At 32.9% G+C, this 26,974-nt stretch overlaps 1 protein-coding gene across 2 annotated transcripts; it reads left to right on the forward strand.

The window, feature by feature from the left end:
- The first annotated feature begins 376 nt into the window (after window positions 1-376).
- LOC124835227 (RNA-binding protein 1-like) lies at window positions 377-12,639 on the forward strand. 2 transcript variants are annotated; one of them, XM_088105670.1, is made up of 6 exons: window positions 377-629; window positions 2,569-2,711; window positions 2,842-3,133; window positions 3,248-3,309; window positions 3,415-3,496; window positions 12,261-12,639. In XM_088105670.1, exons 1-6 carry the CDS (start codon window positions 551-553, stop codon window positions 12,362-12,364), a joined length of 762 nt encoding a protein of 253 aa, XP_087961796.1. In that variant the 5' UTR covers window positions 377-550; the 3' UTR covers window positions 12,365-12,639. The 2 variants fall into 2 exon arrangements, with proteins under 2 accessions (XP_087961796.1, XP_087961795.1); XM_088105669.1 differs by having other exon boundaries at window positions 378-629; window positions 2,839-3,133.
- Window positions 12,640-26,974: the final 14,335 nt, after the last annotated feature.

Raw genomic sequence — 26,974 nt, forward strand, 5'->3', positions numbered from 1 at the left:
GGACCTGGCTACCCCACATAAGGCCCAAAGACCCTTTGTTAAATTTACAGGCCCTCACAGTTTCTGAAACAATTATATAGTAAATATTTTACTAAAAATATATATAAATAATTTAAATATATTACACAAATTTTATTTTTCAAAATATGTAAATAAGTTAAATATAAAAATTAACAACAATTTACTATTCAATTTTACGCTATAAAATACTTATAATGAATTTTAATTATTTTTATATAAATTTAAATTATTTTTAATACTGGTTCGCAATAAAATATTTATAATTTTTTTTTATTAAATTAAGACGATTAAACCTTGCGTCATTTCCAATTAAAACAAAACGCACGGATATAATTAGAAAAACACTTATTTTCCATTTGCCCAACTTAGTGCAGTGAAGTTCCTCAGTCTTTAGTTAGTCCCATCATCACACAGATCAAACTGACTCAGTTTTCTACAACAACAGCAGCAACACGCAAACTACACCTACGATTAGGGTTTCCGCCATTCCCCAAATATCCATCTTTCAAAAATTAGGGATTCTTCGGCCATGACGGACGGCTATTGGAATCGGCAACAGGCGCTTCTCCCCCACTCCGGCATGCTCAAGCGACCGCGTTCGGAATATGGTTTTTTCTTTTTTCTCGATTTTCTTCGTCTTTTGGTTCTCTTTTGTGCAATTTGCCCACTTTCTCTTGAATTGTTGTGAAAGTTTGCAATTTTCTGTTTCGTTTGTAAATTATTTGTTGTTGGTTGTCACAATTTATTTGGGCGCTAAGTGCCAATCTTCTTACGCGTTAAACGGTGCTAATTTTCTCGCTTATTAGGGCTGCGTTTGAAATGGTTCTGTTGAGGTTTAATGGTGCCTGTCTTTCTTGGGTCTGTTGCGTTTGAAATGGTTCTGTTTGTTAACTTGTGTTCGGATCCTGGTGTTTTTGTTGGAAGACAATCGATCTATTCTTCTAGTGTAGAATTTGTTAAGGTTTTGTTAATGTAGAAAAACAAACGCCTTTTGGACTTTAGGCATTGCATAGGGTTTATACTTGGGGTGAGAATTCAATTTAGGTCTGGGATACTGTTTATTTGGATTTCCTTTTTGTTTAAGATATCGGAGAGCCCAAATAAGTTGACGCCTCTCTTTTTATTTTTGTGTCTGTTTCCTTTGCTACAAAGTTTTGGATTGGTTTTGGGGGGAGGGGTGGATAATACTTTTGTTCATTAATAAATTGCACAATAAAATTTATGTTTGTTGACCTTAATCAGGAGTGATTGTAAGGTTGCATGATACTCTCATTTGACAAAATCTCAATTGTCGAATAAAAGGAAAGTTATATATTAAATAAATAGTTAGTAATTACAAATTTAGTTGCAAGTGAGTTACTTTACGTATTGTAGATATAATATAAGCCACCTGGATTTCATTTTAATTGTTCTCCCATTCAGTTTTTCTCCACGCTGTCAGTTCTCATTGTATCCACCGTGAAGAAGTTTCCCTTTGCATTGCCGCATTGATCTTTGAGAGAGCTGTATCACACACCCACTCATACACATTCACCTTTTCTCTCATTTCCCTACATATTTATAATTGTAAACTCGCTAATTTTGTCTTCAATTTTCCATTTTTACATTATTTTCTGATCAAAATTTTGTCAATCCACATATTTCAGTTCATTTAAAAAAATAGAAAATCCAACCTTATAGAGCAACGATTGCATTTCCATTTGCTACTGGTTTTTTTTATGGTCCAGCCTCTTGTGAATTCAACTTTGAAACCACAAATTCCTGTCCTCTCTCTCTTGAATTTGTCATTGCAGTTTTTCTTGGTTTTTCCACTTTTCCTACTTTTGGCACCCTGGCTTTGTGAGTTTTATCTTGATCACCATTGTGGTAAGTTGACAGGGGAGCCTCATGTAGTATACCTAGAAAGAACACGTTCTCTTTCATTGGAAGGGGAAGAAGTGTATTTGTCTATTTCCATCTTCTGATAAGAGATATTTGAATGAATGTGGTTCCTATTATCCTGGTTACATTGTTGATCTTTTTTCAAATTGTTTTCTTCTAATGTCCTTTTAATTAAATTTATTGCTGTACTATTTTTTCTTTCCGTTGGTTTAGATATGCTGATTAGTGGATTAGTTAATTTTATTTTATTATGTACACAGTTAGGCTTATTAGGTCCAGAAAGTTTAGTTCATGAAAGCTTGTGTTGTGGGTACATTTTCCGTCTTTTTGTCTAGTTCTTTTTAAAACATTTTCTGTCTATGCCATTTTTGCTTTATTAGTTCCTTTTAATATGTTGGATCTTGATATTCTGATGGTGCATGAGTTGGCAAGTAATGATATCTTTCTGCTGTGTCAGCAAACCATGATTTGGGTTTCATAAAGCTGCACCAAAAAATGGACATTCTTCTATTCTATTCAGTCTATTGCAGTGCCAGTGTATGAATAGGAGTCATATATGATGGGGATTTTTCAATATGGTGTTTACAGCTTTAGTGCTCTTTGCTATAGAATTGATTTGTATCAATTATATTTTTTTAATGTTATTATTTTATTTTTTCATTTCAGATATGCCAGCTTCTGGTCTGTCTTCAGGTAATGAGATTCATAATTATATTGCTCGTGATGATGACCGTACTGGTACTGTTCACCGAATGATAAAGGACACAAAAACAATTGGAACTGCTTATGACCGCTACCTTCAGAGTGGGGTAACACTTCATCTTGCTGTGTTTTCTTAAATATTTCAGTGTTGGTTTTTTGGCACTTTCACTACTGCTTTTTTTGGGTGTTTCACTGTTTGCTTATGAGACTCATGCATCCTGTTTGTTTATACAGCAGCTTTCTTCATTTGCCTCTGGGGAAGCCAGTACAGTTGGTGGTATTGGGTTGGCTAGGGGTGGTGGTGGGGGATTACCTGGCCATTCACTAGCTGATCCTGCTGTTTTGGGGCGTCATGGGGGTGGTGGTCCAGATCTAGCACCAAATGGACGGGGTGTTAATTATGGTGGTCAGCTACCTGTAGATGCTGTTTCCAGGCCTGGACCTGAGACGGTACCTCTACCTCCAGATGCTTCTAGCACTTTGTATGTTGAAGGTCTCCCCTCTGATAGTACAAGAAGAGAAGTGGCTCGTATCCCTTTTATTCTAATGCAATGCTTGGGATTTTCATCTTCTTGCTTTTCATTTATTTCCAGAGTTACATTGATTTTAGTTCTGTTATTCAAATTCCTTGACATCACCTTAGATATCTTCCGCCCCTTTGTTGGGTATAGAGAAGTGAGACTTGTGAGCAAAGAATCCAAACATGTAAGTGCACTGTTTGCAACAGATGCTTGCTTGTCATCTTTTGGTTATTTAGTTTATTGGTAAAAATTTGCATCCTCTTTGTGGTGAAATGGCTGTTCAATGCAGCGGGGTGGAGACCCTTTAATCCTTTGTTTTGTGGACTTTGCAAATCCAGCTTGTGCAGCAACTGCTATGAGTGCCTTGCAAGGTATCATTTACAATTACCTTCTGATATATAAGTAAATTATGTTTTGGTTTTGTAAATTACATGCCTGCATCATTTTAAAATGAGATGAAATGTTGATGATTGCTATGAATTACAGAGCATTCAGGCAGAATTTATTGTGCAAATAGAATCAGATGTGAACATTCTGCTCTATTCTTGTTTGTTCCAGCCCCTAGCGAAACCAAAATGTCATCCACGCTTGGATCTTATGTTGTTCTGATTTATATTTAAAATGCCTTCTTCTTTTGTGGAACTGAATTTGGACCTCATTTCTTGTTATGCTTATATCAAAACGCACTAAAGACAATCCATATGTCATATTTTATCCTATTCTACGCACGTGTCAAACACTGCCTTTGCATGTTTAAATCTTTTGAACTAATGGCTATGGTTGGGACCATGTTCCCAATGATAAAGCTGTTAGAAAATCTATAAAATATCTCAACATTATTGCATGTTAGAATATTTTATAATTATTTGATTAACCTCTTGGGAGTAGTTTCTATCTTTCATTATTTTCTTTTGGTTAAGCTATAGGAAGGAGGGAGACATTGAGCTGAAACCTCATGTTTTTTAGAAAACACAGATGCTTAATTTATATTGAAAAAAATGGAATCAACACAATAAATAGAGATTTCGTATCCTCTTATCATATATATGGGAATAAATAAAACGTTCTTAATAATAAATATATAATCTAGATACTTTTTGTGACAAGATTTGCATTATAACACCCCCTAAAAGCTGAAGCATTTAGGTCACATATGTGCCCAACATCTTGTAAATATAAACAATCCTTGGTCTTGAAGGATTGTTAAAGGACTTGGTGAATATGTTAACCAACTATTCACTAGAGTCGAAAACAATCTAGTGATGTCTCTAGCTCCAATTTTTCTCACATGAAATGACAATCACCTCAATATGTTTGGTCCTCTCATGAAAGACAAGATTAGAGGGAGTTGAGAGAAGCTAAAAAGCCTTATTTCACTTAGTAAATATGATACAACTTACTATTGTATTTATAGGAGACAGTAGTTCTGAAAAGTAAAAGGGTGGGAAGCCCCTAACAAAACCCTAAAAGTAAAACCCCTTACATAAATATTAATAATAAAGACATTTCATTTCAACACTCCCCATCAAGATGGAGCATATAGATCATATGCACCAAGCTTGGAACATATAAATTGAATCGTAAGCCCCCTTAGAGATTTGGTCAGAATGTCTGCGAGTTTTTCATTAGAGTTGACAAACACAGTAATAAGATCCTTTGACAACAACTTCTCTCTAATAAAATGATAGTCAATCTCTGTGTTTTGTTCTTTCATGAAACAATGGATTGGAGGCAATGTGAAGGGCGGCTTGATTGTTACAATACAACTTCATCTACTCATTTTCACAAAATTTCAACTCTTAAAGGAGTTGTCTAATCCACACAAGTTCGCATGTAGTTAGAGCCATAGACCGATACTCAGCTTCAACACTAGATTGAGCAACAACACTTTGTTTCTTACATTTCCAAGATATAAGGTTTCCTCTAAGTAAAACACTATCCTATGGTAGATCTTTTGTCAATTGGACAACCAACCGAGTCTGCATCACAATATCCTTCAACTTGAGTGCTTCCCTTGTCCCCATACAACAATCCCTGTCTTGGGTTCTCTCTTACATATGTCGTGTGTTTGGTTCTATCATGCTGCACTAGATTATGAGCTATGTTAATATCAGATTTCTTATCACAATAAAGTCTCATTGATTCATCTGACTTTATTCTTAAGTCTTCCAAGATGATCTTTAACCATAGTAGTTCACATATCCCTTGTGCCATTGCCTTGAATTCTGCTTCAGCAGAGGATCTGGTTATCACATTTTGTTTTTTACTCTTCCAAGTCACAAGATTTCCGCCAAGGAAAGTACAATACCCCGTAGTTGACCTCCTGTTCACAATTGACCCTGCATAGTCTGCATAAGTATATACTTCCACACTTACATTCCTATTTCGTTCAAACAAAATTCCCCTGCATGGGATTCCCTTCAAATATTGCACAATTCTTAGTGCGGCTTGTAAGTGAACCTCCTTAGGTTGGTGCATGAACTAGCTAACAAGGCTTACAACAAATGCAACATTAGGCCTAGTGTGAGATAAATAAATCAGTCTACCAACTAACCTCTGATACATTTCCTTGTCAACTGCAGTACCTTCTACATTCCCCAACTTCATGTTTGGATCAATTGGTGTACTCGAAGGCTTGCATGCTGTCTTCCCTGTTTCTTTCAACAAATTTGTGATGTATTTTTGCTGAGATATAAATATTCTCTTTTTAGAATGGGCCACTTCAATCCCTAAGAAATACTTCAATTTTTCCGAGGTCTTGATTTCAAATTCCTTGGCTAGATGTTGGCCTAAGAGTTGTTGTTGCTTCTCATCATCACCTGTTACTATAATATCATCTACATAAACCAATAGCACTGTAACTCTCCCTGATTTAGAGTGTTTAATGAACCAAGTGTGGTCTCCTTGACTTTGTTTAAAGCCCAGACCTATCATAACTTTAGTAAACCTTCCAAACCACGCTCTTGGTGAATGTTTGAACCCATACAATGCCTTTTTTAGCTTGCAAACAGTGTTGGCAGCTGTTTTTCCCTCATATCCAGGGGGCAATTCCATGTAAATCTCAATTTCTCCATGAAGGAAGCAATTTTTAACGTCAAATTGATGCATTGGAGATTAAAGGATTAGGGATAGTTACCTCATGTAATGTTGGGTTGGATGGTTGAACATGGATAGACTTTGGAATGGTCTTTGTCTTCCTTGTATAAACCAGATTTTTACCAAATCTTACATTAGCCCTATCTTGAGTGAATTTAGTGAGTTCCTTCTCAGCTGTTACACTTTTAGTCCTTATTTCTGGTCCTAAGCTTAAGTCAGGAAGCATAAGGATATCATCTTCATTTGTTGTAGTCTCCTCCTGAAGATGATCTTTATAGAAGTAACTTTTGTGCTCAAAAAAGGTGACATCACAAGACAATTTTTTGGATGGTGGGTGATAGCATTTATATCCCTTTTGTGTAGATGAGTAACCTATGAAAACACATTTTTAGGCTCTAGGATCAAGTTTACTTCTAGCATGTTCAATCGTCCTCACCGATTGTTGGTTTTGTATGATGCAATCATTGTTAGAAATAATAACATTGCATGAGAGATCGTGTATGAGTTTTTTAATGGAGACTAAACTAACAAATAATTTAGGAATATGAAGGACATTTTTAAGGGTGATAGATGGGCTTATTTGAACATCTCCTTGACCTGCTGCAGTCATCAGAGAGCCATTAGCTATGGATATTTTCTTGTTGCTGGGGCAAGGGGTGTAAGAGGAGAAAGTGTTAGATAAGGGTGTCATATGGTCTATAGCCCCAGAATCTAGTATCCAATATGGGTTAGGGTGTTTATCTGAGGTATTAAGTCCAAAAGAGATAAACTTTCCCTTTACCTTTTAAAGTTTTGCGAACAAGTTGGGCCCATTTCAGATAATTTGTCCCATTTAAGTGGTAGGCAGTGTTGAGGTTCTGGAGTTGTTCCTGATTGGTTTGTGATGCGATAGGCACCACTTCAGTAGTGTGGTTTGCCATGTTCAAGCAACAGAACGATGGTAATGCACTGAGAAGAGATTTGAAAGGAAAAGCACTACAAAAGAAAGAAAACTGTAGCAATGAAGGCTATGGTGTAGAGTTGTGTTGGCAACAACAATGAAGGTTGTTTTTGAAAGGGAGAGTGGCAGCAATGAAGGCTGCCAGCTAGGGTTTTAGTGCACAGTTAGAGGCGGCTCCCAAATGTTGAGAGCTCTGATGCTATCTCATAATTTAGGGTAAAACGTATATATTATTATGCTGAGATTACAAATCCATATATACAATGCTAGAGAGCTATTTTGGGAAGTATAATAGCTCCTAAAGAAAGTATCCTTATATTTCAGGGATATCCTAATCATACCTGATAATTATAATCTCCTAAATAAGGAAGAAATATAATTAATAAAAGCAAAGACTTTAATAGAAATAATACAGCTAAAAAGATTCTAACATGTTAAGAAGTGGACTTTAAGCCTAACTCAACCTCACAAAACTAGCTCATAAGGTGAGATTTGCATCACTTATATATTATAAATTGGTCTTAACTCTAGTCGATGTGAGACTTCCAACACACCCCCTCACGCCGAGGTATATACATCTCGAACGTGAGAGTAGACATTAATGGGTGGCCTGATAGCGGGTGGAACAATACGCTTAACAAATAATAAATATCGCTAGGATATGCTTTAACCATAGTTCTGATACCATGTTAAAAAGTAGATTTTAAGCCTAACTCAACCCTACAAAACCGGCTTGTAAGGTGAGGTTTGCATCCACTTTATATTATAAATTGATCTTATCTCTAGTTTATATGAGACTTCCAATAGTTAGTAATTTGAACTTAGAATCCATGAGAATCTCCAGTGATTTCACACTTGATAGCTAGTTTCTTTGACATCAAGAGCAGGCTTCCTCTTTAAGATTATTGAGACATTCTTGGATTGTGCAACTTCTATACACAAACAAGTATCGAAAGTTCCAAGTTTTACTTTGGAAGTAGTAGGAGAGGGTACTACTCGATGCTTATGATTCGTTCTGGTCATTGTTGTAATTTCAATGTCATCCACAAACAATGAGATAAAGTTTCCTTTAGGTGAATGGGGATGGAAGACAAAGTGGTCAAGTTCACTATGAATCAAATTGAATTTTGTACCACAATCCAAAAGTGGCCTATCCAAAAGAGTTCTTAATATTAAATCAGAATAGCTGCCAATGATAAATGACAAGTGATAAGTCCTAACCATTTGGGAACCCACTCTCAATAGAACCAAACACTTAAATACTCTAATGAGGATCTCTTACTACTCAATTTTGGATTTGACCACTCTATAATACCCATGTTCCCGTTATAGCACTGCCCTTTGTTGACATTTGGACGTCTTTCACTCTATGACACTTCATTCAATACCCTCTTAATTAGAATCCTTAACTAGTCATAACACTTTGTATGTGGCCCTTTTGAGACATTGACAACCAACTCTTATACCAATTGATAAAAATCCAAGCATTTTGGGAATCCTCCCTCAAAAGCTAAAGGGAGAACCATACCCATAAATAGTCCATTATGCATCTTGGACTACTCGATATGGGACTTGGGCATCCTAAAATACTCAAGTTCCTACAAACAACCAGAGAGAATAATAGTTAGACAAAATTTATTTGGATCAACGACGAGAAAGTATCTAAGTAATTTTGCAATTTAATGGTATGCTTTGCACCTCACAAGTCTTCTATCCATTTTTTCTGGGTCAACTTCAAAGGGAGAGGTGGGGGGTGTGGAGTGGTGTTGGTAAAGCCAATGACGGTCAATAATCCATTTGGGTGAGACGATGCTTCACTTATAGAGTTAGGAATCAAGAATAAAAACATAAGACAAAGGATAAAGGCAAACATAATATGAAGGAGAAGGGCAATGATAACTAAGGTTAATATAGTGGGGGGTGGGTTGAGTCAAATATGTTTTCTCATAGAATAGGTGAATCATTTTCAGTAGGCGGACCCAAATCCTGTTATGAAGAAAGCACTAGTGAATGGTCAACTTGTCATCGCGAGTTGTCACAAGAGCATGTACATTACTGTCATGAGGTTGTGAGCATGGTTATCAAACTCACGGGTTAACTTGTTAACTCAGACTAGTTTACATGCTCACTTATCGCTTCTGAGTCAACTCGAAAGCAAACTCGTTTTTTGTGTGGAATCAGTAAACTCGGTAGCAAAATTGGTAAACTTGTATCAAATTGCGTGTTTAGAAGTGTGTGTGTGAGTTCGATGGAATGTTTTATTTAAACCAAGTCGTAGGCATATGAACTCACAAGATTAGGGCTTTTGTGTTTAATCCCCTTCTTTCTAACTCGATCGCGCATTACCTTCTTGCCTCACTCGTAGTTGCAAAGCCCATCATTGTTTTTGACGTTGTTGCTCGCAATCTCTGTCAGCTATTGTCACAGTCGTGATCACTATTGTCCAAGGTCGTTGTCACTGGTGCCGTGGGTCACCGTTGCTCGTTGTGGGTCGTTGTTTCTTGCGTATGTCGCTGATGTGTTTGTCGTGGACATTGGCACTGTTTCGCAATCGCCTGGTCAAAATAGTTTTTGGGTTTTTGTTGCTTTTTAATTTCTCAGGCCCTCTGTTTCGCACTCTTTGTTTTTAATTTCAAATTGTTTTTAATTGTTGCACTGCTTTTTTTTTTAATTTTTTATTTGTATTGAAAAATTAGATTATTAGGTAATTTTCCTGAACATTTTGACATTTCAATTTATCTTTTATAATATTTATATGAACTTATATTTGAAGTTATATAATTTTGTAAACTTATTTTTATTAGGATGTTTTTCATATAATTTTTTTTTTCATGTAAAGTAAACTCAGTTTACAAGTTAAGTTTATAAGTTGAGTTTACTTGGTTGTCACGAGTTTTGTGTAAACTCTTGAGTTTGACAACTTTAATAATCGTGAGTGACCTTGATAAGTTTGAACGGGTTGCTACTTGGGTCATCTTTGAGAAACAGATGGAGGTGGAACAAAAGTAAGGGCTCTTTTTGTTGACAGGAGACACCATTATGTGAGAAGAATGAGAATTATCAAAATAATAAAGACTAGAAGGGAGACGTAAATAAATATGAAATATTTTGAAGGTAGGAGCGAAATAACAAAAACCTTTATGTGATATAATGTCCTAGAAGACATTTAATGTACCTTGCCAAATGTTTGTACATGCAGTTAAATTATGATCAAAGCAATTGGAATCAACTTCATTAGGAGGGATTGCATGAACATATGTATGAGAAAAAATGTAAGAATGTGGGACTCGGTTATTTATGACAAAAGATGTCTTGTGATTAAAACGTTGTGAGAGCTGTATCTCATAAGAAGCGGTAGGGACGATTGCCACGAAGGAGAAGAGTTATCTTAATAAGATTCTTTTATGCTTAGCCGCCTCATTTTGTTGAGGAGTGTGTACATAGGATGTTCAGTGAAAAATGTAATTGATTTACCAGTATGAGCAATCAAAGCAGTAGTGCCTAAATGTTGGCTGCTATCAAACCATTGAACAAAATTCTCGTAAGGACAAGGTTGTCAAATTTGAGAATTTATGTAAACTCGGAAGAGTTTAGTAAACTTGACTCGTAACTTCACATGAAAAAAAGTATTTATATGCTTCTGGAACTACTTTGATCATCGAACTTTTTATTTCATCACAAACAGAAGCACAAGGTTCAAATCCTCCCTACTTCTAGCAAGATGATGCTTGAATCTAAATATTTCTCCACTCACAATCTTTGAGCAATAATTTTACATTTAACTTTTCTACCATTACCATTAATATCTGTCTTAAGTTTCTATCCAATATCTGATATGTTCCCTAGAATAATTTTACTTCTACTTTTAATAGATGAAGATGCACTTGGATTGTTCTCAATTGAATTTGAACCATTACCAAACATCCTGCTTTAGTTTCAGCTAACTACAAAATTCCGAAATAAAAAATTATCTAAGTGTAGGGTCACTTATTTGTCACAAGGGAGAGGATAAAATTTTAGTCACAATGCTGATAAAAAGTAAAATCAGGAGTGACTGGACATAAAACGTGAGGTGCAGGGATGCAAAATGAAAAATAAAACATAGCGAACCTGTAGACGTGAGGTGTGAGGGGCTATCTATGAACTGACACCACCCATGGTAACCGGGAATGTGATGGCGGCTGACGATCGCTTGCAACGTGAAAATGAGAGACAGAGAGCATGAGAACAAGAACTGCAATCGTATGAGACTAAGGAAGAAGATGGGCTTGTTTGAAAGAAGATGATTCAAAAACCCTAATATGATGAGTCAGCCCTAAAATTGACTTCGTTTTATAAAAAAAGTTTCTCGACTAAGTCACCAACTCAGAAGCACACTCACGAGTTCGACTGAGTCTATCGATTCTACTATTCTACTTCAAAACCAAGTTTGCTTCCAAATTAACTCGGAATCCATGTGTAAATACTTAAACTCATGTGAGTTAATGAGTCAATTTGCCAGTTTAATTACCATGGTGAGGGGTAAGATTAACCTGGTATGATCTGCAGGCTGTGGGGGTCTTTGTAGGAGATGTGTAATGTGAGATCCATTGGCTTGGAAAGGGGACGAGGTTGGGTTTGGGGTGTGGCATTGATTAGTATAGAGAGGGCAGAAAATTGGAAGTTAGTTTGGACGAACGCATAAAGAGGCCGACGAAGTAGCCTGTGAGTAGAGCAGTTGTATGGTTTGTAATCGTAAGAAGAAAGCCAAGTATATTTGATGAACTTGTTTTGAGAGATCTCATGGTAATTAATATTTTTAAAGTCTGGTCTTTGACAGACTTGTATAGCAGCATTGTGTGATCAATGTAGCCTATGTCAACTACTGTGTATAATGCTTTTGTTCATCTTGTAGTGATTAAAGGAAATTTAAGTTCTGTAAGAATACTAAATAAATGACTAGAATCGAAAATAAATTAGATTAATAAAACTAGAATACAGTGGCATGTGCTGTGCTCCCTTGGTTGGGAAATCTAACAGTTTCTTATACTCAGCGACTTCACATATTTTGGTGCAGAAAAAACTTCTTGGTGTTTACTGACATTGTGGTTGATGTACAGGTTATAAAGTTGATGAGCTCAACCCTGAGTCCAGTCACTTGCGGCTTCAGTTTTCCCGGTATCCTGGTCCAAGAAGTGGACCTGCATCTCGAGGTAAAAGATGAGCTTGTTCTCATTGGCCATTTATGTGTTATGCTCGTCTGAATGTCGGTGATTCTTTATACCATGTATTGGGGGAGATACTCCATATGCCGTTTTATTTGTTCCCTCCGGATATTAGGGCATTTGAAATGCATAAAATATTTATAGGATGAGATCAGAGTACAATTTCAATTAGAAAAAGTCTAACAAATTTGGATTTTTAGTACATGTATTCAATTACTCTGCTGTATCATTATTTGTTAAATTTAGTATATTAACTGATCTATGGTAGCGTTTACTGTAACATTATCGGTCATCCTGTTACGTTTCATACCATACTGGGGATGTGTGCAAATTGGGTGGACTGTAATGTAATGTTGGTTATTCCAAAAGCATTTTTAGCGTAGGAATGTGTTAAACTACTGATCTTTGTTACAAAATCCTTTTACCACAAGCTAGTTTAGACATCACAACGTCTTCGTGGTTATATATTTTTAACCTGAATTGGTTAAAAGCCTTTCGAGTATTTGATCAACACATCTCAACACCTTTCTGAAAAACATTCGGATTTGTGCATTGGTCAAATCAAGTATAGCCAAAAGAAACTGCATTTTTCCGAGAAAGTAAGCATTAGATATTTTATGCCTTTTGAAATGAAGTTAATTAAGCTTTACTTCGTTAGAAAAAGGACAATCGTAATTCGAAATCAATGACCATGGAAAATGTGCTAGACTCTGCTTGTAGGTTTTGGTGGTCACTCGTTCCCAAAATCCAATTTCAAAATTTTGGTTCTGAAAATTGTTCCTGAAAATTTGGAAAATGTTTCAGAAAGTTTCCAAAATACAAATCTTTAAGTCACTTTTTTGAAAGACAATGATAATTTTGAAAATAAACCAATAACATAATGTGGGCAGGAACAAATGTTAAAACATAATCATTTTTATTAATAATTGTAGTTTATACACACATATATATAATATAAACCAGTAATAGAAAAAATTATCTAAACATATTTTAAACTAATATTAGCAAGTTATGGTCATCACTTCAAAAGTTAATTTGGAAAGCTATCAACTACTTTAAATATACTTTTAGGGTAATAATAAGAATAAACAAATTATGAAACAAGAGAGTACATTATGAGAAGACCATAAAAGTATTTAACATTGGGAATGCTTTCTAATCAAATTCAACAAACATAATTACATTTCTATTAATAGAACATTGATTCTTTTAAGGGTAAGCCTTTTTCATTTTCCTTTTATTTTACTGAAGCATTCTCACCCGTATTTAATATAACACACAGTTTGGAAGAAATTATTTATCTTCTATAAGATATTTTACAATTTTTAGTATACTATTAGATTTTTTTTCTTTATTTATCTTTATAAAGTATTCTGACTATGGGTGTTTTTATTAAATAGGGAAAATAAAATTTTAAAAGTCAATAACACTAAAGATAAATTTGATTTATTCATAATATCCTTTAAAATAAAAATAAAGTTAACTAAATTAATTATCTTTTGTTGGTATATGTAACTTCATTATAAATACTTGTACTAAGAATGAACTAGTCTTGCCGTTTATTTGGGTTTGTGTCCAATTCTACATTTCAAAACATTTTTTTCAAATTATGAGTTAATGATACTAGACTCAATCATGGTGTCAATTTTCTTCTGCAAAAAATTCTATTATGTTCGTTTCCTTATATTTGTTTATAAATTTAATAGTTTATTCAATTTTGTGGTTGATATATTTTTTAATTAAACTTTCATGGAAAATTTTAGTCAAAGAAATTGTTTTGTAAGTCTAATACTGATACAATTGAATAATTTATTGTCAGATATCTTATTACTAATTAATCTGAATTATGATGGTCTTCACTGACCTATATTGGCACATAATTAAGTATTATTAAATGTTGTAATTTGAAAAGCTTAAGTATGTATTACGTATGTATTCATTGGATCTTGACTATATTATGCTTTAATTTAGACAACCTACTAACTTTTGTTTTCTTTTAAAAAGGGTGTTGAAAACATCTTTTTCATTTTTCTTCATACATAATTACGTGTTATTACACTTAATTATTAATATTACTTTAGAAACAACTTTTTTCGTACATAAATCAAAGTGAAAATCTTTCATAAGTTTAGCATTTTTCTTTATGGTCTATATATATATATATATATATATATTTAAATATTAGACTTTTCCATAGACTGCATGCATTTATTACGGATTTAGATGGATTGTAACTTTGAGGCAAATTATTCTTTGAATAGGAATATTTTAATAGGATTAACGAAAATTATGGATACAATATTACATCTCTTTCAAAAAGCTACAATCAATTTCACACTGACTTAGTTTTTCTTTCATCATGATGGAGACATAATAATTGAAGGTAACAACAGTAAGAGAATATGGAAATATAAATACTTTAATTATAATAAGTAGAAATATTAAAATAATTATTAGTGTAATATTCTACAAATTTAATTACTATGCATTATCATTTGTTATCAGATAAAAGCGTAAACACGATTTATTGAATACATTATTTACTCATAATTATTTGTAACAGTGAAATAACTATTATAATATTAAAATTTCTTTTAGCAAACGCTTTGCTTAAAAAGAAAATAACCCTATCTGATGATCACGGTTTTTCTGGATATTTTTATCTTGAAATTATTATAAACTATTACACTACTTTAACTTTCTACTCTAGTTACATTTTCTTTTTCTAAAACAATTGATATTATTGAATATACAATTATTCAGTTTTTCTCTAACTTCATGCTCACAATTGTAATAATTGTTTTCTAACGTGTACACAAACACACACACACTATATATATATATAAATTGCAGTATATATTGGGAGTTGTATGAAAAATCTAAATAGAAATTGAAAGAATGGACCAGTTTCAAGTCCCATTGGCTAAACTTTGTACTGTATTGCTTTGATACCTTAGGTGTCATTGTTGTAGTTGGTGGTTGACTTTTGTTTTTTTTTTTCGCTATATTAAATTAAGGATATTTTAAGTTTTTCATATTAAATAAATATGTTAAATTACAATTTTGGCACCTTTTGATTTACGAATTGCAGTCTCTGTATTTTTTTTTATATTTTAGTTACCTAATATTTTAAAATTCAAATTTTTTAAAGATTAAATATGTTTTTAGTTTCTAAATTTTTAATGTGAAATTAAAATTTGTTTTTGTTTGAAATTGATATATTTTGGTTATCAAAGTTTAAAAATAAATAGATATAGTTTTTTTAGTCCATTATGTTAAAATTTCTTTTGACGTATCAAACACATCTTATGATAGTATTTAAGTTGTTTATATTGTTTGACAATGTCAACCAAAAAATGCATTTGACATGTTAAAAACATTAAACATAATTTGGTTAAAAGGACTATACATGTTCTTATTTAAATTTTGAGAATTAAAATATATCAAAGCTTCATATATTTATGTCAAATTTAGAGACTAAAATTATATTTAATCAATTTTTAAATTAAACTGACGAAATTTAATATATGAAAACACAACGTATAATAAGCGTTAAACTAGAACTAGAATGTTCCAAAACATTAAAACCAAAATCTTAACAAAAAAGAAATTGTGGATAAAAATTAAAAGGAAAAAGAAATGCAGTGTATGATAAACTACCTAAGTAGGGTCTTGTTGAAGCAATATCCTAAGCCACAACTTAGAAGATGATCATTCTTCTCCAATGAAGAAAAAAGCGTGTGGGGTCTTAGTTGTCCTAATGCTATTATCGTTTTCCTACGTATTTTTCTTGTGTGTGATTCCTAGTTGTGACCTTCCCCAAACAAGATAAAAAGTTTTGGATAATGCAAAGAGACAAACTTCTTCAAAGTAGCAATGTGTAAATGTACCCAAATGTGGTTATCAAACCCTATTCAATAATCAAGGAATATTAATTAATTAATTAATTAATTCACTCACCTACAATGCATGCACATAACTTTTTACACTAAAGAAAGTAATTAGGGTAAAATGGAAAAGCCAATTCTATATGAATCCCCTTTGTAAAGTTTCACACCAAACACTTTTTCTTTTCTTTCTTTTTTTCATGTCAAAAGTATGTGCCTAATATTGATTGACTTCATCAAAATTTCATTAATTATGACCATCTTTAATCAACAAGGTTGCGTGCAAGAAAATTTGCCCTAAACTAACCACTCGGAGTAGTTAGGTTTTCTCTTTGTAACTTTGCAATGTATGATATCTTCTTTAGAATGAGTTTATTTAAGTACAACTTAGTTATAAGAACAAGACAAACATACGATATCATCTTAACAATTAAAGTCATATCCTCCAACACTGACTTTATTAAAGAAACTCAGAATAATAATAAATTAATGTGCGCACATTTAGCATTATAAAATAGGTTTTCTTATCAGAATTGTAGTCCTTGCATGTTTCTATCAATAATTTAGGCCGTAAAATTCATCTGTATATTGCTGAAATTAATATATTGTGATTTGAAAACAATTTGAGTGCTCTTGTAGTTGATTTTGGAGGCATTATTCACATCAAAGTAGAATTTAACTGGGTAAAAAAAAAGGCAAAAAATCTTTGGATATTTATCAAGAGGTACAGAAGAAGACAAAGACTTTAATATATGTATATGTATATGTATATGTATATATACTGCAAAGTGGTCCATGTACATAGTTATGCTATGATCCATGAGTTGATAATAAGGAAGGAAAAGTCAGCCATGGGAATAGTTGTAGCTTTCACCATTAAGAGGTTTGGAATTTGTTTGGCAAGTGTCCAAATTTGGAGGCTTAAAAAAGAATAAAAAGTGAAAGGGTAGATGGATAAAATGAAGGCTTTGATGCAAAAACTACTTTGACTGTTTGTGGCTTTAGGGTTATATATGTTTGGTGGATGCCAGCAGTATTTTTAATTTTATTATATTAATCATCAGATCTTCTTCATCATGCTGCTGCTGGTGCATGTCTGGAATGTGAAACAGTCTTCTGCTATGCTTTCTTTTTTTGTCTGTAAAATAATTGTTTGACCCTAAACTCAGTAGGGTTTCTTTATGGAGAGGAATAAACAGAAGATGATTAAATATGTTATCATAAATGAATTATATTATTTTATATTTACTATTAGTATTTTTATCGTAACATACTTTAGTTATAAAGTGTTATTTATTTTCTGTGATAGAAACGTTTTATTGTTTAAAGTTTATTAGTACACAGATAATATAAAATATATTTTTTATCATCAATATATCTTTTATTGAGATTTAGTGTACATTTAATTATACATAAATGAAATTTATGTATAAAGATATAAAAACAAATGTTATATAAATTAAAAATGATATAATGCATTAAATATATATTTTTCAATATATATATATATATATATATATATATATATATATATATATAAATGAAAATGATATAATGCAAATTCATGCTTTTTTTTTATATATATTTTACCTTATTTTAGTACTTAATTACACATTCATATATAAAAATAGATTAAAAAGCATAACATTCTAAATTAATTAAAAAAATAACAGATAGAATTTGATTTATAAAAAAACATATTAAATGCAAAATAAAATTAATGATAAATGTCTCATAAAGATTTAAAAGGAAATTACTTCCATTTTTGTAATTAATGGCTACGTAGCGTATTTTTGTCAAATAAGGCATGAGTTGTTGAAGAACAAAACTTACTTTTTAATTAGTAGTATTTTTCAATTGAAATTGCAGTCATTTTTTATGAATAATGTTGTACAAAAAGTCCACAGTAGTTATCTACTTGCAATTAAAAAAATAATTCCTCTGAAAGATTAATTATGCCCACTAAAGTTCTATATTATTTTTAACAAATTGAAAGCCTAATCATCTTTGCTCTTCTCATGTTCCATTTTGACCTACAACATAAGTACAGCGAAACAAAATGTTAAATATGTGTGATTTTATTGCATATGCATGTCATGTTTTATATTCTTTAATTAATTATATATATATATATATTTATGATGTCGTGCATACATCATATATCTATATTTTGTCCTCTATAGCATTATAGATTTGTATATCTAAGTCTTGATTTTCTCTTATTGTTTATTAAATAAGAAGCCATTGATTTATTGGTTTAAAATATTATCCTCCAGTTGATTGATAACACAATAATTACAAAGGAAAGACCTTAATAATCAATCATTTTATATTTATTATAATTGTCAATTGTCCGTTTTGCTTTCATTGACGATTAGACAGGAAAGAAAGCAGAGAAGGGAGATTGTACACGAAATTTCGAAGTTGGTAGCTTAATATGTTGTCCAGCTGTTAGGAGAAAATTTCTAAAAGGCATTTTTTTTATTATTTAAATTTAAGTTAAAGCAAGGAAAAATTAATACATTTAATCACCAAAATACTTTGGCTAAGTAAAACTTTTGGAAAATAAATATTGCTTATTTTCAAAGGTTGTGTTTGCTTCTATGTTCTAGAAATGATATTGTATTTGCGATTAATTTTTAATGCAGTGCATCTGATATGATTAGAATTTACATTAGTTAAAAGTTCCAAGTATATTGCTTAAAAACCTCTTTCTATTTAAAGACAGAAAATTAAAACGCTTAAAAATAAACGAAAAATTAGAAAAATGAGATGTTTAATTTTTACAAGTATATTATAAAATATTTATCCCAAAAAATTTACTTATATTAAAAATAAAATTAATTACATCACAAATATTAATAAAATAATAATAGCAAAGTTTATTTGATGGATAATATAATCCATCAAGAACTAATAATTGATTATTTATTCATGTTTATATTATACATTAATATAATTTGTTATGTAGTTAATTTTTTATTAATATTATATATATATTTATTATAATAAATTAAATAATTAAAATAATAAATAAATAAATAAAAACATCAATACTTTAACTTTTCTAATGTTTTAATATATTTTTGAATTTAAATAATATTTCTTTTCACTATTTTTTATTTTTTCTTCAATTTTTTTCTCTAATTCAAACAATTTATAAAATATTATGGATAAGTAAACTCATTTTGTAAGTACTTTGAAAGGTCTATAGGTGTTTTATAAGTTAAAACTAATTTACAAAATTAATGTATAAAAGGTTTCATCTACACACACACACACACACACATATATATATATATATATATATATATATATATATATATATATATATATATATATATATATATATATATATATGCTACGATGCAACATTGATTATAAGTTTGTATTCATACATACCGATTATAATTAATTAACATATCTGTCAACATGAAGAGGTTAACATGAAATAATTCAAATAAATGAGTTTTTTAAATGTTGTATGATCACTCATTGCACATGGGCATTCAAATTATAAAAAATATGTGAATTATTGCTTTATATATGGACTTAGAGAAACACATAACCTGATATTAAACATATTAGAAAGTATACTTCCTGTATCATATTCAAATTTTGTAGTAATATAGCTTTCGTACAAACACTGAAATTATTGTGTTCCATATAAACAATCACTACTACATAAATCACTTTAAACGTTTGTTATTTTGGACTTTTTTTGACCTGTATCAAACATCTATATGGGTGACGTTGATGGGACGTCCGACCTGTTTAGTCGGACATCTATATAGACGTCCGACCTGTGACGAGTTTGGCCTCTGTAATTTATTGGACGTCTCTGTATACACTGACAGACGTCTATAGACATCCGATGTGGCATTAACAGACATCTAGTGAGTATTTTTTTAAAAAAATATATTTATTTTTGCAATAAAACCATGCCTGAAAAGCAAATAATTGTCCAAGAACATTGTAATATTATATATCAACTCGTTTAAAAATAACAAAGTACTAAAAAACAATCGAAAACCTAAACTATCAAAGTTAAAGTTAAACCAAATCTAAATATGTTGAACAACAATAATAAATCTTCTTATCTAAGTCCATCTTTGTAGAAGATAAGTTGTCCACTCCTATCTTATCTTCTTAATTGCGTCCTCTGGTATAACAAATGTACTCTTGAAGCGCTGCAAAATGAAGAAAGATACATTATGTACCTATCTTACAACAAAGTTAAGTTGTTAGAAACTAAGAATCTAAATAAGTTAAGCATCATTACCTCATTCCAGTCATCTGTAATGATAGCTCGAATTATGGTCTTAATCCAAGACAAGACATAGTACCCACATTCCCATGAATCTAGCTGCTTGTTACACTAAAATGACAAACTAAATAGTCAAGCATTTAGATCCTCAATAACTAGTAAAATAAATTAGAACTATAAATGACTTACAACCTTTGGATACATGACGAATACTAGTCGACCTCGGTTTTTACCCATTACTCTATTTACATTGAAAACACAAGGTAATATTAATATAACTATATTTATCATAAAATGCGAAGGTCAAAATGAATTTGAAACATAAAAAGAGAAACACTTACCCTTAAAGCATGTTTCTTAAGTCATTTTTCATTTTCTTGTACAGCAAACAAAACCATACAATTTTACATTGTTTGGGAATGATGACCATCAGCTTCCAGTGAGACCTATCATGATTCATAAATAGTTAGTAAACTAATTAAGAAAAGTTTAATGAAATTTTACATCAAGCAACCCATACCCATCAATGTATGGCACAAAGTATATCTCTTTGTTTGACTTAGCCATCCATGTTTCCAAATACTTTTGTTTGCTCTCAATTGTGTTACCAGAAGGTTGAATGGTCTGAGGTTCAAAAAATCCGTACATGGAAGACCAACCTTGGTCCACAATGACTGTGTCCATGTACCTAAAACAACAAAGTTAAGTTGTTAGAAACTAAGAATGTAAATAAGTTTAATATGGAAGACAAAATTAACTATCTTACATGCACCATAGTTGAAGGATGGAAATATTCAACATCTTGTCTCCCCCAATGATCTATAGTGCATCATTGAATGTGATATATACTGGGACATGGGGGTATGCCAAATACTCTATTATCCAAGTACACATCTACTGGTCCTCTGTTCAACTAGGTAATTTTGTCATGAGCTTTGCTAGAGGATCATCCTCTGCTTCAGCCAAGTCATCATCTTCATCTATGATTGGTTGATGCATCGACTGCTTGTGGGGACATATGAACTAAATAGAAAAATTTCAAAGTTATCAATAAATATTTTTAAATTTAACATACAAAGACTAATAATAAAAATATTATACCTGTGGTGTAGTAATGTGTGACATGATCAATGCTTTAGGCTAGACTATAAATGTTCCTATGACCTCCCCCACAAAATGAATTTCTAAAGTGGGTACAGACACTTGAGCTTGGGGATCCCAAACCTCATCAATCATCACACACACATGGTGGGGTAATAGGGGAACACCATGAACAGTCTGCCCTCCCTCAAGTACTCGTCCGACAGCCACAATGCGTGGGGATCTCCATCAACCAACAGCCCATATTGATCACTATACTCAGTAGGCTCTACAGTAGAGCATGATCCCCTAGTGCTGACCCTAGGTGGTGTGGGAGCTTCAGTGGGCAACCCCATGGTGGGGTGCATCATGGAATGCAACTTCTTTTCAAGCACTCTTTGAATTTCTTTTTGTTCTTGTAGTTGCTTCATGAATCGTTGCTCCAATGATCTCATGCTTTGGTTGAGCCTTTCTTCCTACTGAAGATCCTTCTTCCTCAATGCCTCCTGACTCATGGATTTAGTGTTTTTTGTGTGCAGGGCCAAAGTAGTCACGAAGACCAATCGTCCTAGGAACTCCACGTACACGTCCTACATGCTCGGTCTTTCCAATGGTTGTTGTTAGAATGTCGTCCCTATCTTGGCCAACAAATGTTCCCTGAGTTTGCTGCTCAACCAACTCATCCTGCATATAAATAAAACTTTGTAAGAAGGAAAATGGAAATACACAATCAAACAATGCTTTGGTTTAAACTCACAATTTTTTGTGAGATCAAGGCAGTTGAGGAAGATGTCATTCTCCCATCAAATTTAGTACGAGTAGCCTTCCATAGCTCGTACCTAGCAAGTGCAGGTGCTAGGTCGGGGGACTCAAGTCCTAAGGCCTCCGCTCGAGTCTTCCTCATCTTCTTCTCAAGTTTTGCATAACCACCTCGTGATAACACGTGTGGTGCATCATTTAGCCTTTGCCTTTCTTGGGCGGCTAACCTTTGACCCTGTGAAACCATGTATATTCATAAGTGTAAAATCATAATAACTTACATTAACTAAAGACTCTATAGATGTTAAGGGACAAACCTGTCAGTCGGCAGACTCTCTAGATGCACGAATAAGAATTGGTAACAATTGTTGCATTAATACATGACAATCGTCAAACTTTAAACCAACTGACTTTAACTCTTGCATAGCAACAAGATTACTAATATTTGAAGAATAACCTTGTGGAACCTTCATACTTCTTAAAGAGTTACAAAAGCTTTGTTTTTCTTTTTTAGAAAGAGTGTGATATGTTGGGGGCAAATAGGTGTGTCTTCCAATTGACTGTGGATGTAATTCATAACGAATTCTCATGTCACCTAAATCTTGTCGTGCTTTTATTTCGTCTTTTGTCTTCCCTTTCACGTTTAATAAAGTTCCGATGACACTGTCATAAACATTTTTTCCATGTGCATGACATCTATACAATGTCTAACATCAAGTTTACACCAATACAGAAGATTAAAACATATTGATCATTTTTTCAAATGTTTTTCGCAAAGGTATTTTTATGATGTTTTCCGAAGACAATGTCAATGTTTTTGACTTCGTTGTACACTTCTTCCCCATTGCGTGGTCTGCACACAACCTCATCCTCAACACTTCTATTAAATGCTTTTTTCAATCTACGATAAGGGTGATTACGGGGAAAAATTTTTCGATGTCTTGTATATATGTCTTTTGACCATGTTTCAATTGAAGGTAACTAGTGTTTTCTTCACAAATGGGACATGCAAAATGACATTTTACCCTATAACCGCTTAAGTTTCCATATGTTGGGAAATAATTTATAGTGCAAAACAACATTGCACGCAAACGAAAAAGATTCTTGAACATCAGAATCGAACACTTCGACCACTTCTTCCCACAACATTTTCAAATCATCAATTAAAGGTTTCAAGTAAACATCAATGTCATTTCCAGGTTGTCTAGGACCCGATATCATCATGGACAACATCACATATTTTCTTTTCATGCACAACAATGAAGAAAGATTGTATATCATCAGCATAACTGGCCATGAACTGTGTTTGCTACTTAAGTTCCCATAACGATTCATACCATCAGTTGCAAGTGCAAGTATTAAGTTTCTTGGATCTGCACCAAATCATGGAAATGTTTCATCGATCTTCTTCCATTATGGTGAATCAGCTAGGTGTCGAAGAAGATTATCGCACTTTCTTCCAGCAACGTGCCATTTAAGGTTCTTTTCATCTTCTTTAACAGAGAACATACGTTTGAACCTAGGTATTATAGGCAAATACCACATCACCTTAGCAGGTGCACCATCGTTACCTTCATCACTAGTGTTTTTGTCATTTTTCTTTTTAAAACGGGATAAACCACACGTTGGACAATACTTTAGCGAAGCAAACTCCTTTATGTACAAAACACAATCATTAGGACAAACATGTATCTTTTGATATTCGAGTCCCATTGGACATAAAATTTTCTTGGCCTCGTAATGACGAATAAGTAAAGTATTATTTTCTGAAAGCATTTCCTTCAACAACTCCAACAACTCTGTGAAACTTTTATCAGTCCATCCATTCCTTGCTTTTACACTAAACAACTTCAAAGTTGCAAACAGACGTGTAAAGTTGGGGCATCCTAGAAACAATGGTTGTTCTGAATCATGTTTAAGAGAATCATACAAATTATCTCTTCCAAAATTATCTTCACCAACATCACGTATCATGTCCTCTAAATGATCACTCATACATTCTTCCACATAATCTGTTACTCGTGACGTGCTAGGCTGGTCCAGTACTTCTCCATGCCAAGTCCAAACTGTATAAGTTTTCATTATGCCAAACATGAATAGATGGTCACACATATTGTCTAAGTCTTGGAGTGTTTGATTAAGACAACAAACACAAGGACAAAAATATGTCCCGTTCACAGACTTAGCATTTTGTTCAACATATTGCAAGAACTCTGAAACATCCTTCTCATATTCTTCACTGATGTGACGTTCATTCATCCAGCTTCGATCCATACTATGTCCGTAATATACTTCATCAGTTTCAATTTTTTAACTCTCACAAGGTTAGGCCCTATCCATTCAGAAAAATTATTTTTCATGATTTGCTAAGACACATGCAAAGAAGTCTACATCATAAATTTGATAAGATTTCGGCAGTATTTTGCATTGGTATCCGATATACACGAAATGAGAGTAGTCAAGGATGACCACAATCAAATATGCATATGGAGAATAATACAAATACTGAACCAAAATTTTATCAATCTTATCCATAAACTCCAATGTACATGTTATAGAAAATTATGAAAAATAATTTTCCCAAACTCACCAATCAGACAATTCAAAATTTAACACAAACGATTAAAAGATTAATCGTTTGTGTTAAATTTCAAACAGGAACTAAGTTTCACTCAATTAGATACTAATAATCTAACATACCAATCATAACAACACAACAAAAGTTTATCACATGCATATTCAAAAGCTAATAACATGCATACGCAAAAGGCTATAACATGCTGTTAAACTCGCTTTTAGTCGCATCAAAGCCAACAAACTCAGTTTCCCCACTAATGTAGTAAAGGAATAACCAATGATCAATCCAAGGACTCAACTATGATTAAGCTTCAGAATGTAGAGTTTAGTCTTGTATATTTACTACCTAATTATTAACTACTAATGCAAGGTGGGGAAAGAAATTAAATTGAAACAATGAAATTTAAGAAGAAAAGAATAAAGCAATCAAATCTGTATAAAAGAAAAAAAAATAAAATGCAAGGAAGAAATAAAAAAATAGAACCTATAAGGTATGGAAAAGATAAAATCTAACTAAGCATACAGTAACTAAAACTAATCTATACATGCTATGATTTAATGAAGCAAGAAACTAAAAGTAAAACTGAATAATAAAACTAAAGATGCATAAAAGAAGTGGTATATACATGTATCAAAACCGAAAGTGTGGACATTAAATTGAATGAAAGAGTCTCAATTCCTCTTCAGAAAGACATTCCGAGAAATGTAAGCCCTCCTTGGGGTCTTTTCAGTTCATATTTCAGAACTTAAAATGGAAATTCTCACTCAATTATTCAATCAATGCACACTTTCACAAGAACAAGAATACAACATTGAAGTTGAAATCACACATACTGGAAAATAGAAAGAAACAATAGAAACACAAAACTGAATGAATCTTTATGCATTGGATTCAACTCTAACTCGAGAAGACTTCTCGGTAAAAATTGCTCAAAACAGAGTCATTTAATTCCAAAAGGAACTATGGAATGCGAAGATACAGAATCCAATTCATTTTCTCATAACATAACGATGGCAGAAATCAAAATCACAGAACAAAATCAACACAAACGAGAATACAAATTCAAAACTTTATTACTATGAAAAAGGAAAATTGCAAACACTTTACCAGTAATCACCGAATGAGGAGCTCACGGATTGTCATGGTTCCATGAATCTCATCAGCGAAATCCAGAATCAAGAACAATATCCTATACTAAGAAAAGCGAATAAAACCCTAAACTCTAGAACGGAGAACTGTAAACTGAAAGGGTAAAAAGTGTGTGAAGAAGTGTTCTCTATATATCTATTTACATGGTGAAAGCCTTTTATATAGGGTCGAAAACTAAAAAGAAAATAAACGGGAGAAGGGAACCTTGCTTCACTTGGACGCTTCGCTTCACCTCATCGAACAATCATCTTTCTTTTACTTTGAGCTCGCGTTTCCAGCCATTCGATCCTCTCCAACGGGTAGCTCCAGTTAGCTTTCCTTCTCCACGGTCAGCTTCTTTTTCTTGCCGGTCAGCCTCTTCCATCTCTGGGCAGGTTCGCACAAAGCTGCTCTCACTTCGCTCTTTCTTTTTGCCCTACACTAGTGCAGAAAGGGCTATAGACGTCCGTTCTTTAGGCTTTTTGACGTCCGACGTTCGACCGACGTCTTTGCGGGTGACGTGTATGTAGACGTCCGTTGTGTCAGGCCGGACGTCTATATAGACGTCCGTTGTGTCAGGTCAGACGTCTATATAGACGTCCGCTGTGAACCTCTCGGACGTCTATACACTACTGCAGAAAGGGCTTTATTAGACGGGTTATTTACGGGTTATTTAGGATTACAGGGTTTGGACGTTTGTTTGTGCACTGCAACACGTCTGAAGAGCAGATTCGAAATGAAAATGGAGGGAGATGGAGGAGTAAACGACCTAAAACGTAGGCCAAAAACGCCGCCCAAGAACACGCTACAAACTGCACAAAAATGCACAGAAAACGACTTTTAATCGGTCCAAATGAAAGATATTTCATCACTGAACAATTTAATCGGAATAAAAGTAAGATTAAATGGT

Source organism: Vigna umbellata, chromosome 2 (genome assembly GCF_029865625.1).
Source record: "Vigna umbellata cultivar VRB3 chromosome 2, Vumbellata_1.0, whole genome shotgun sequence".
In the NCBI taxonomy this organism is placed as follows: Eukaryota; Viridiplantae; Streptophyta; class Magnoliopsida; order Fabales; family Fabaceae; genus Vigna; species Vigna umbellata.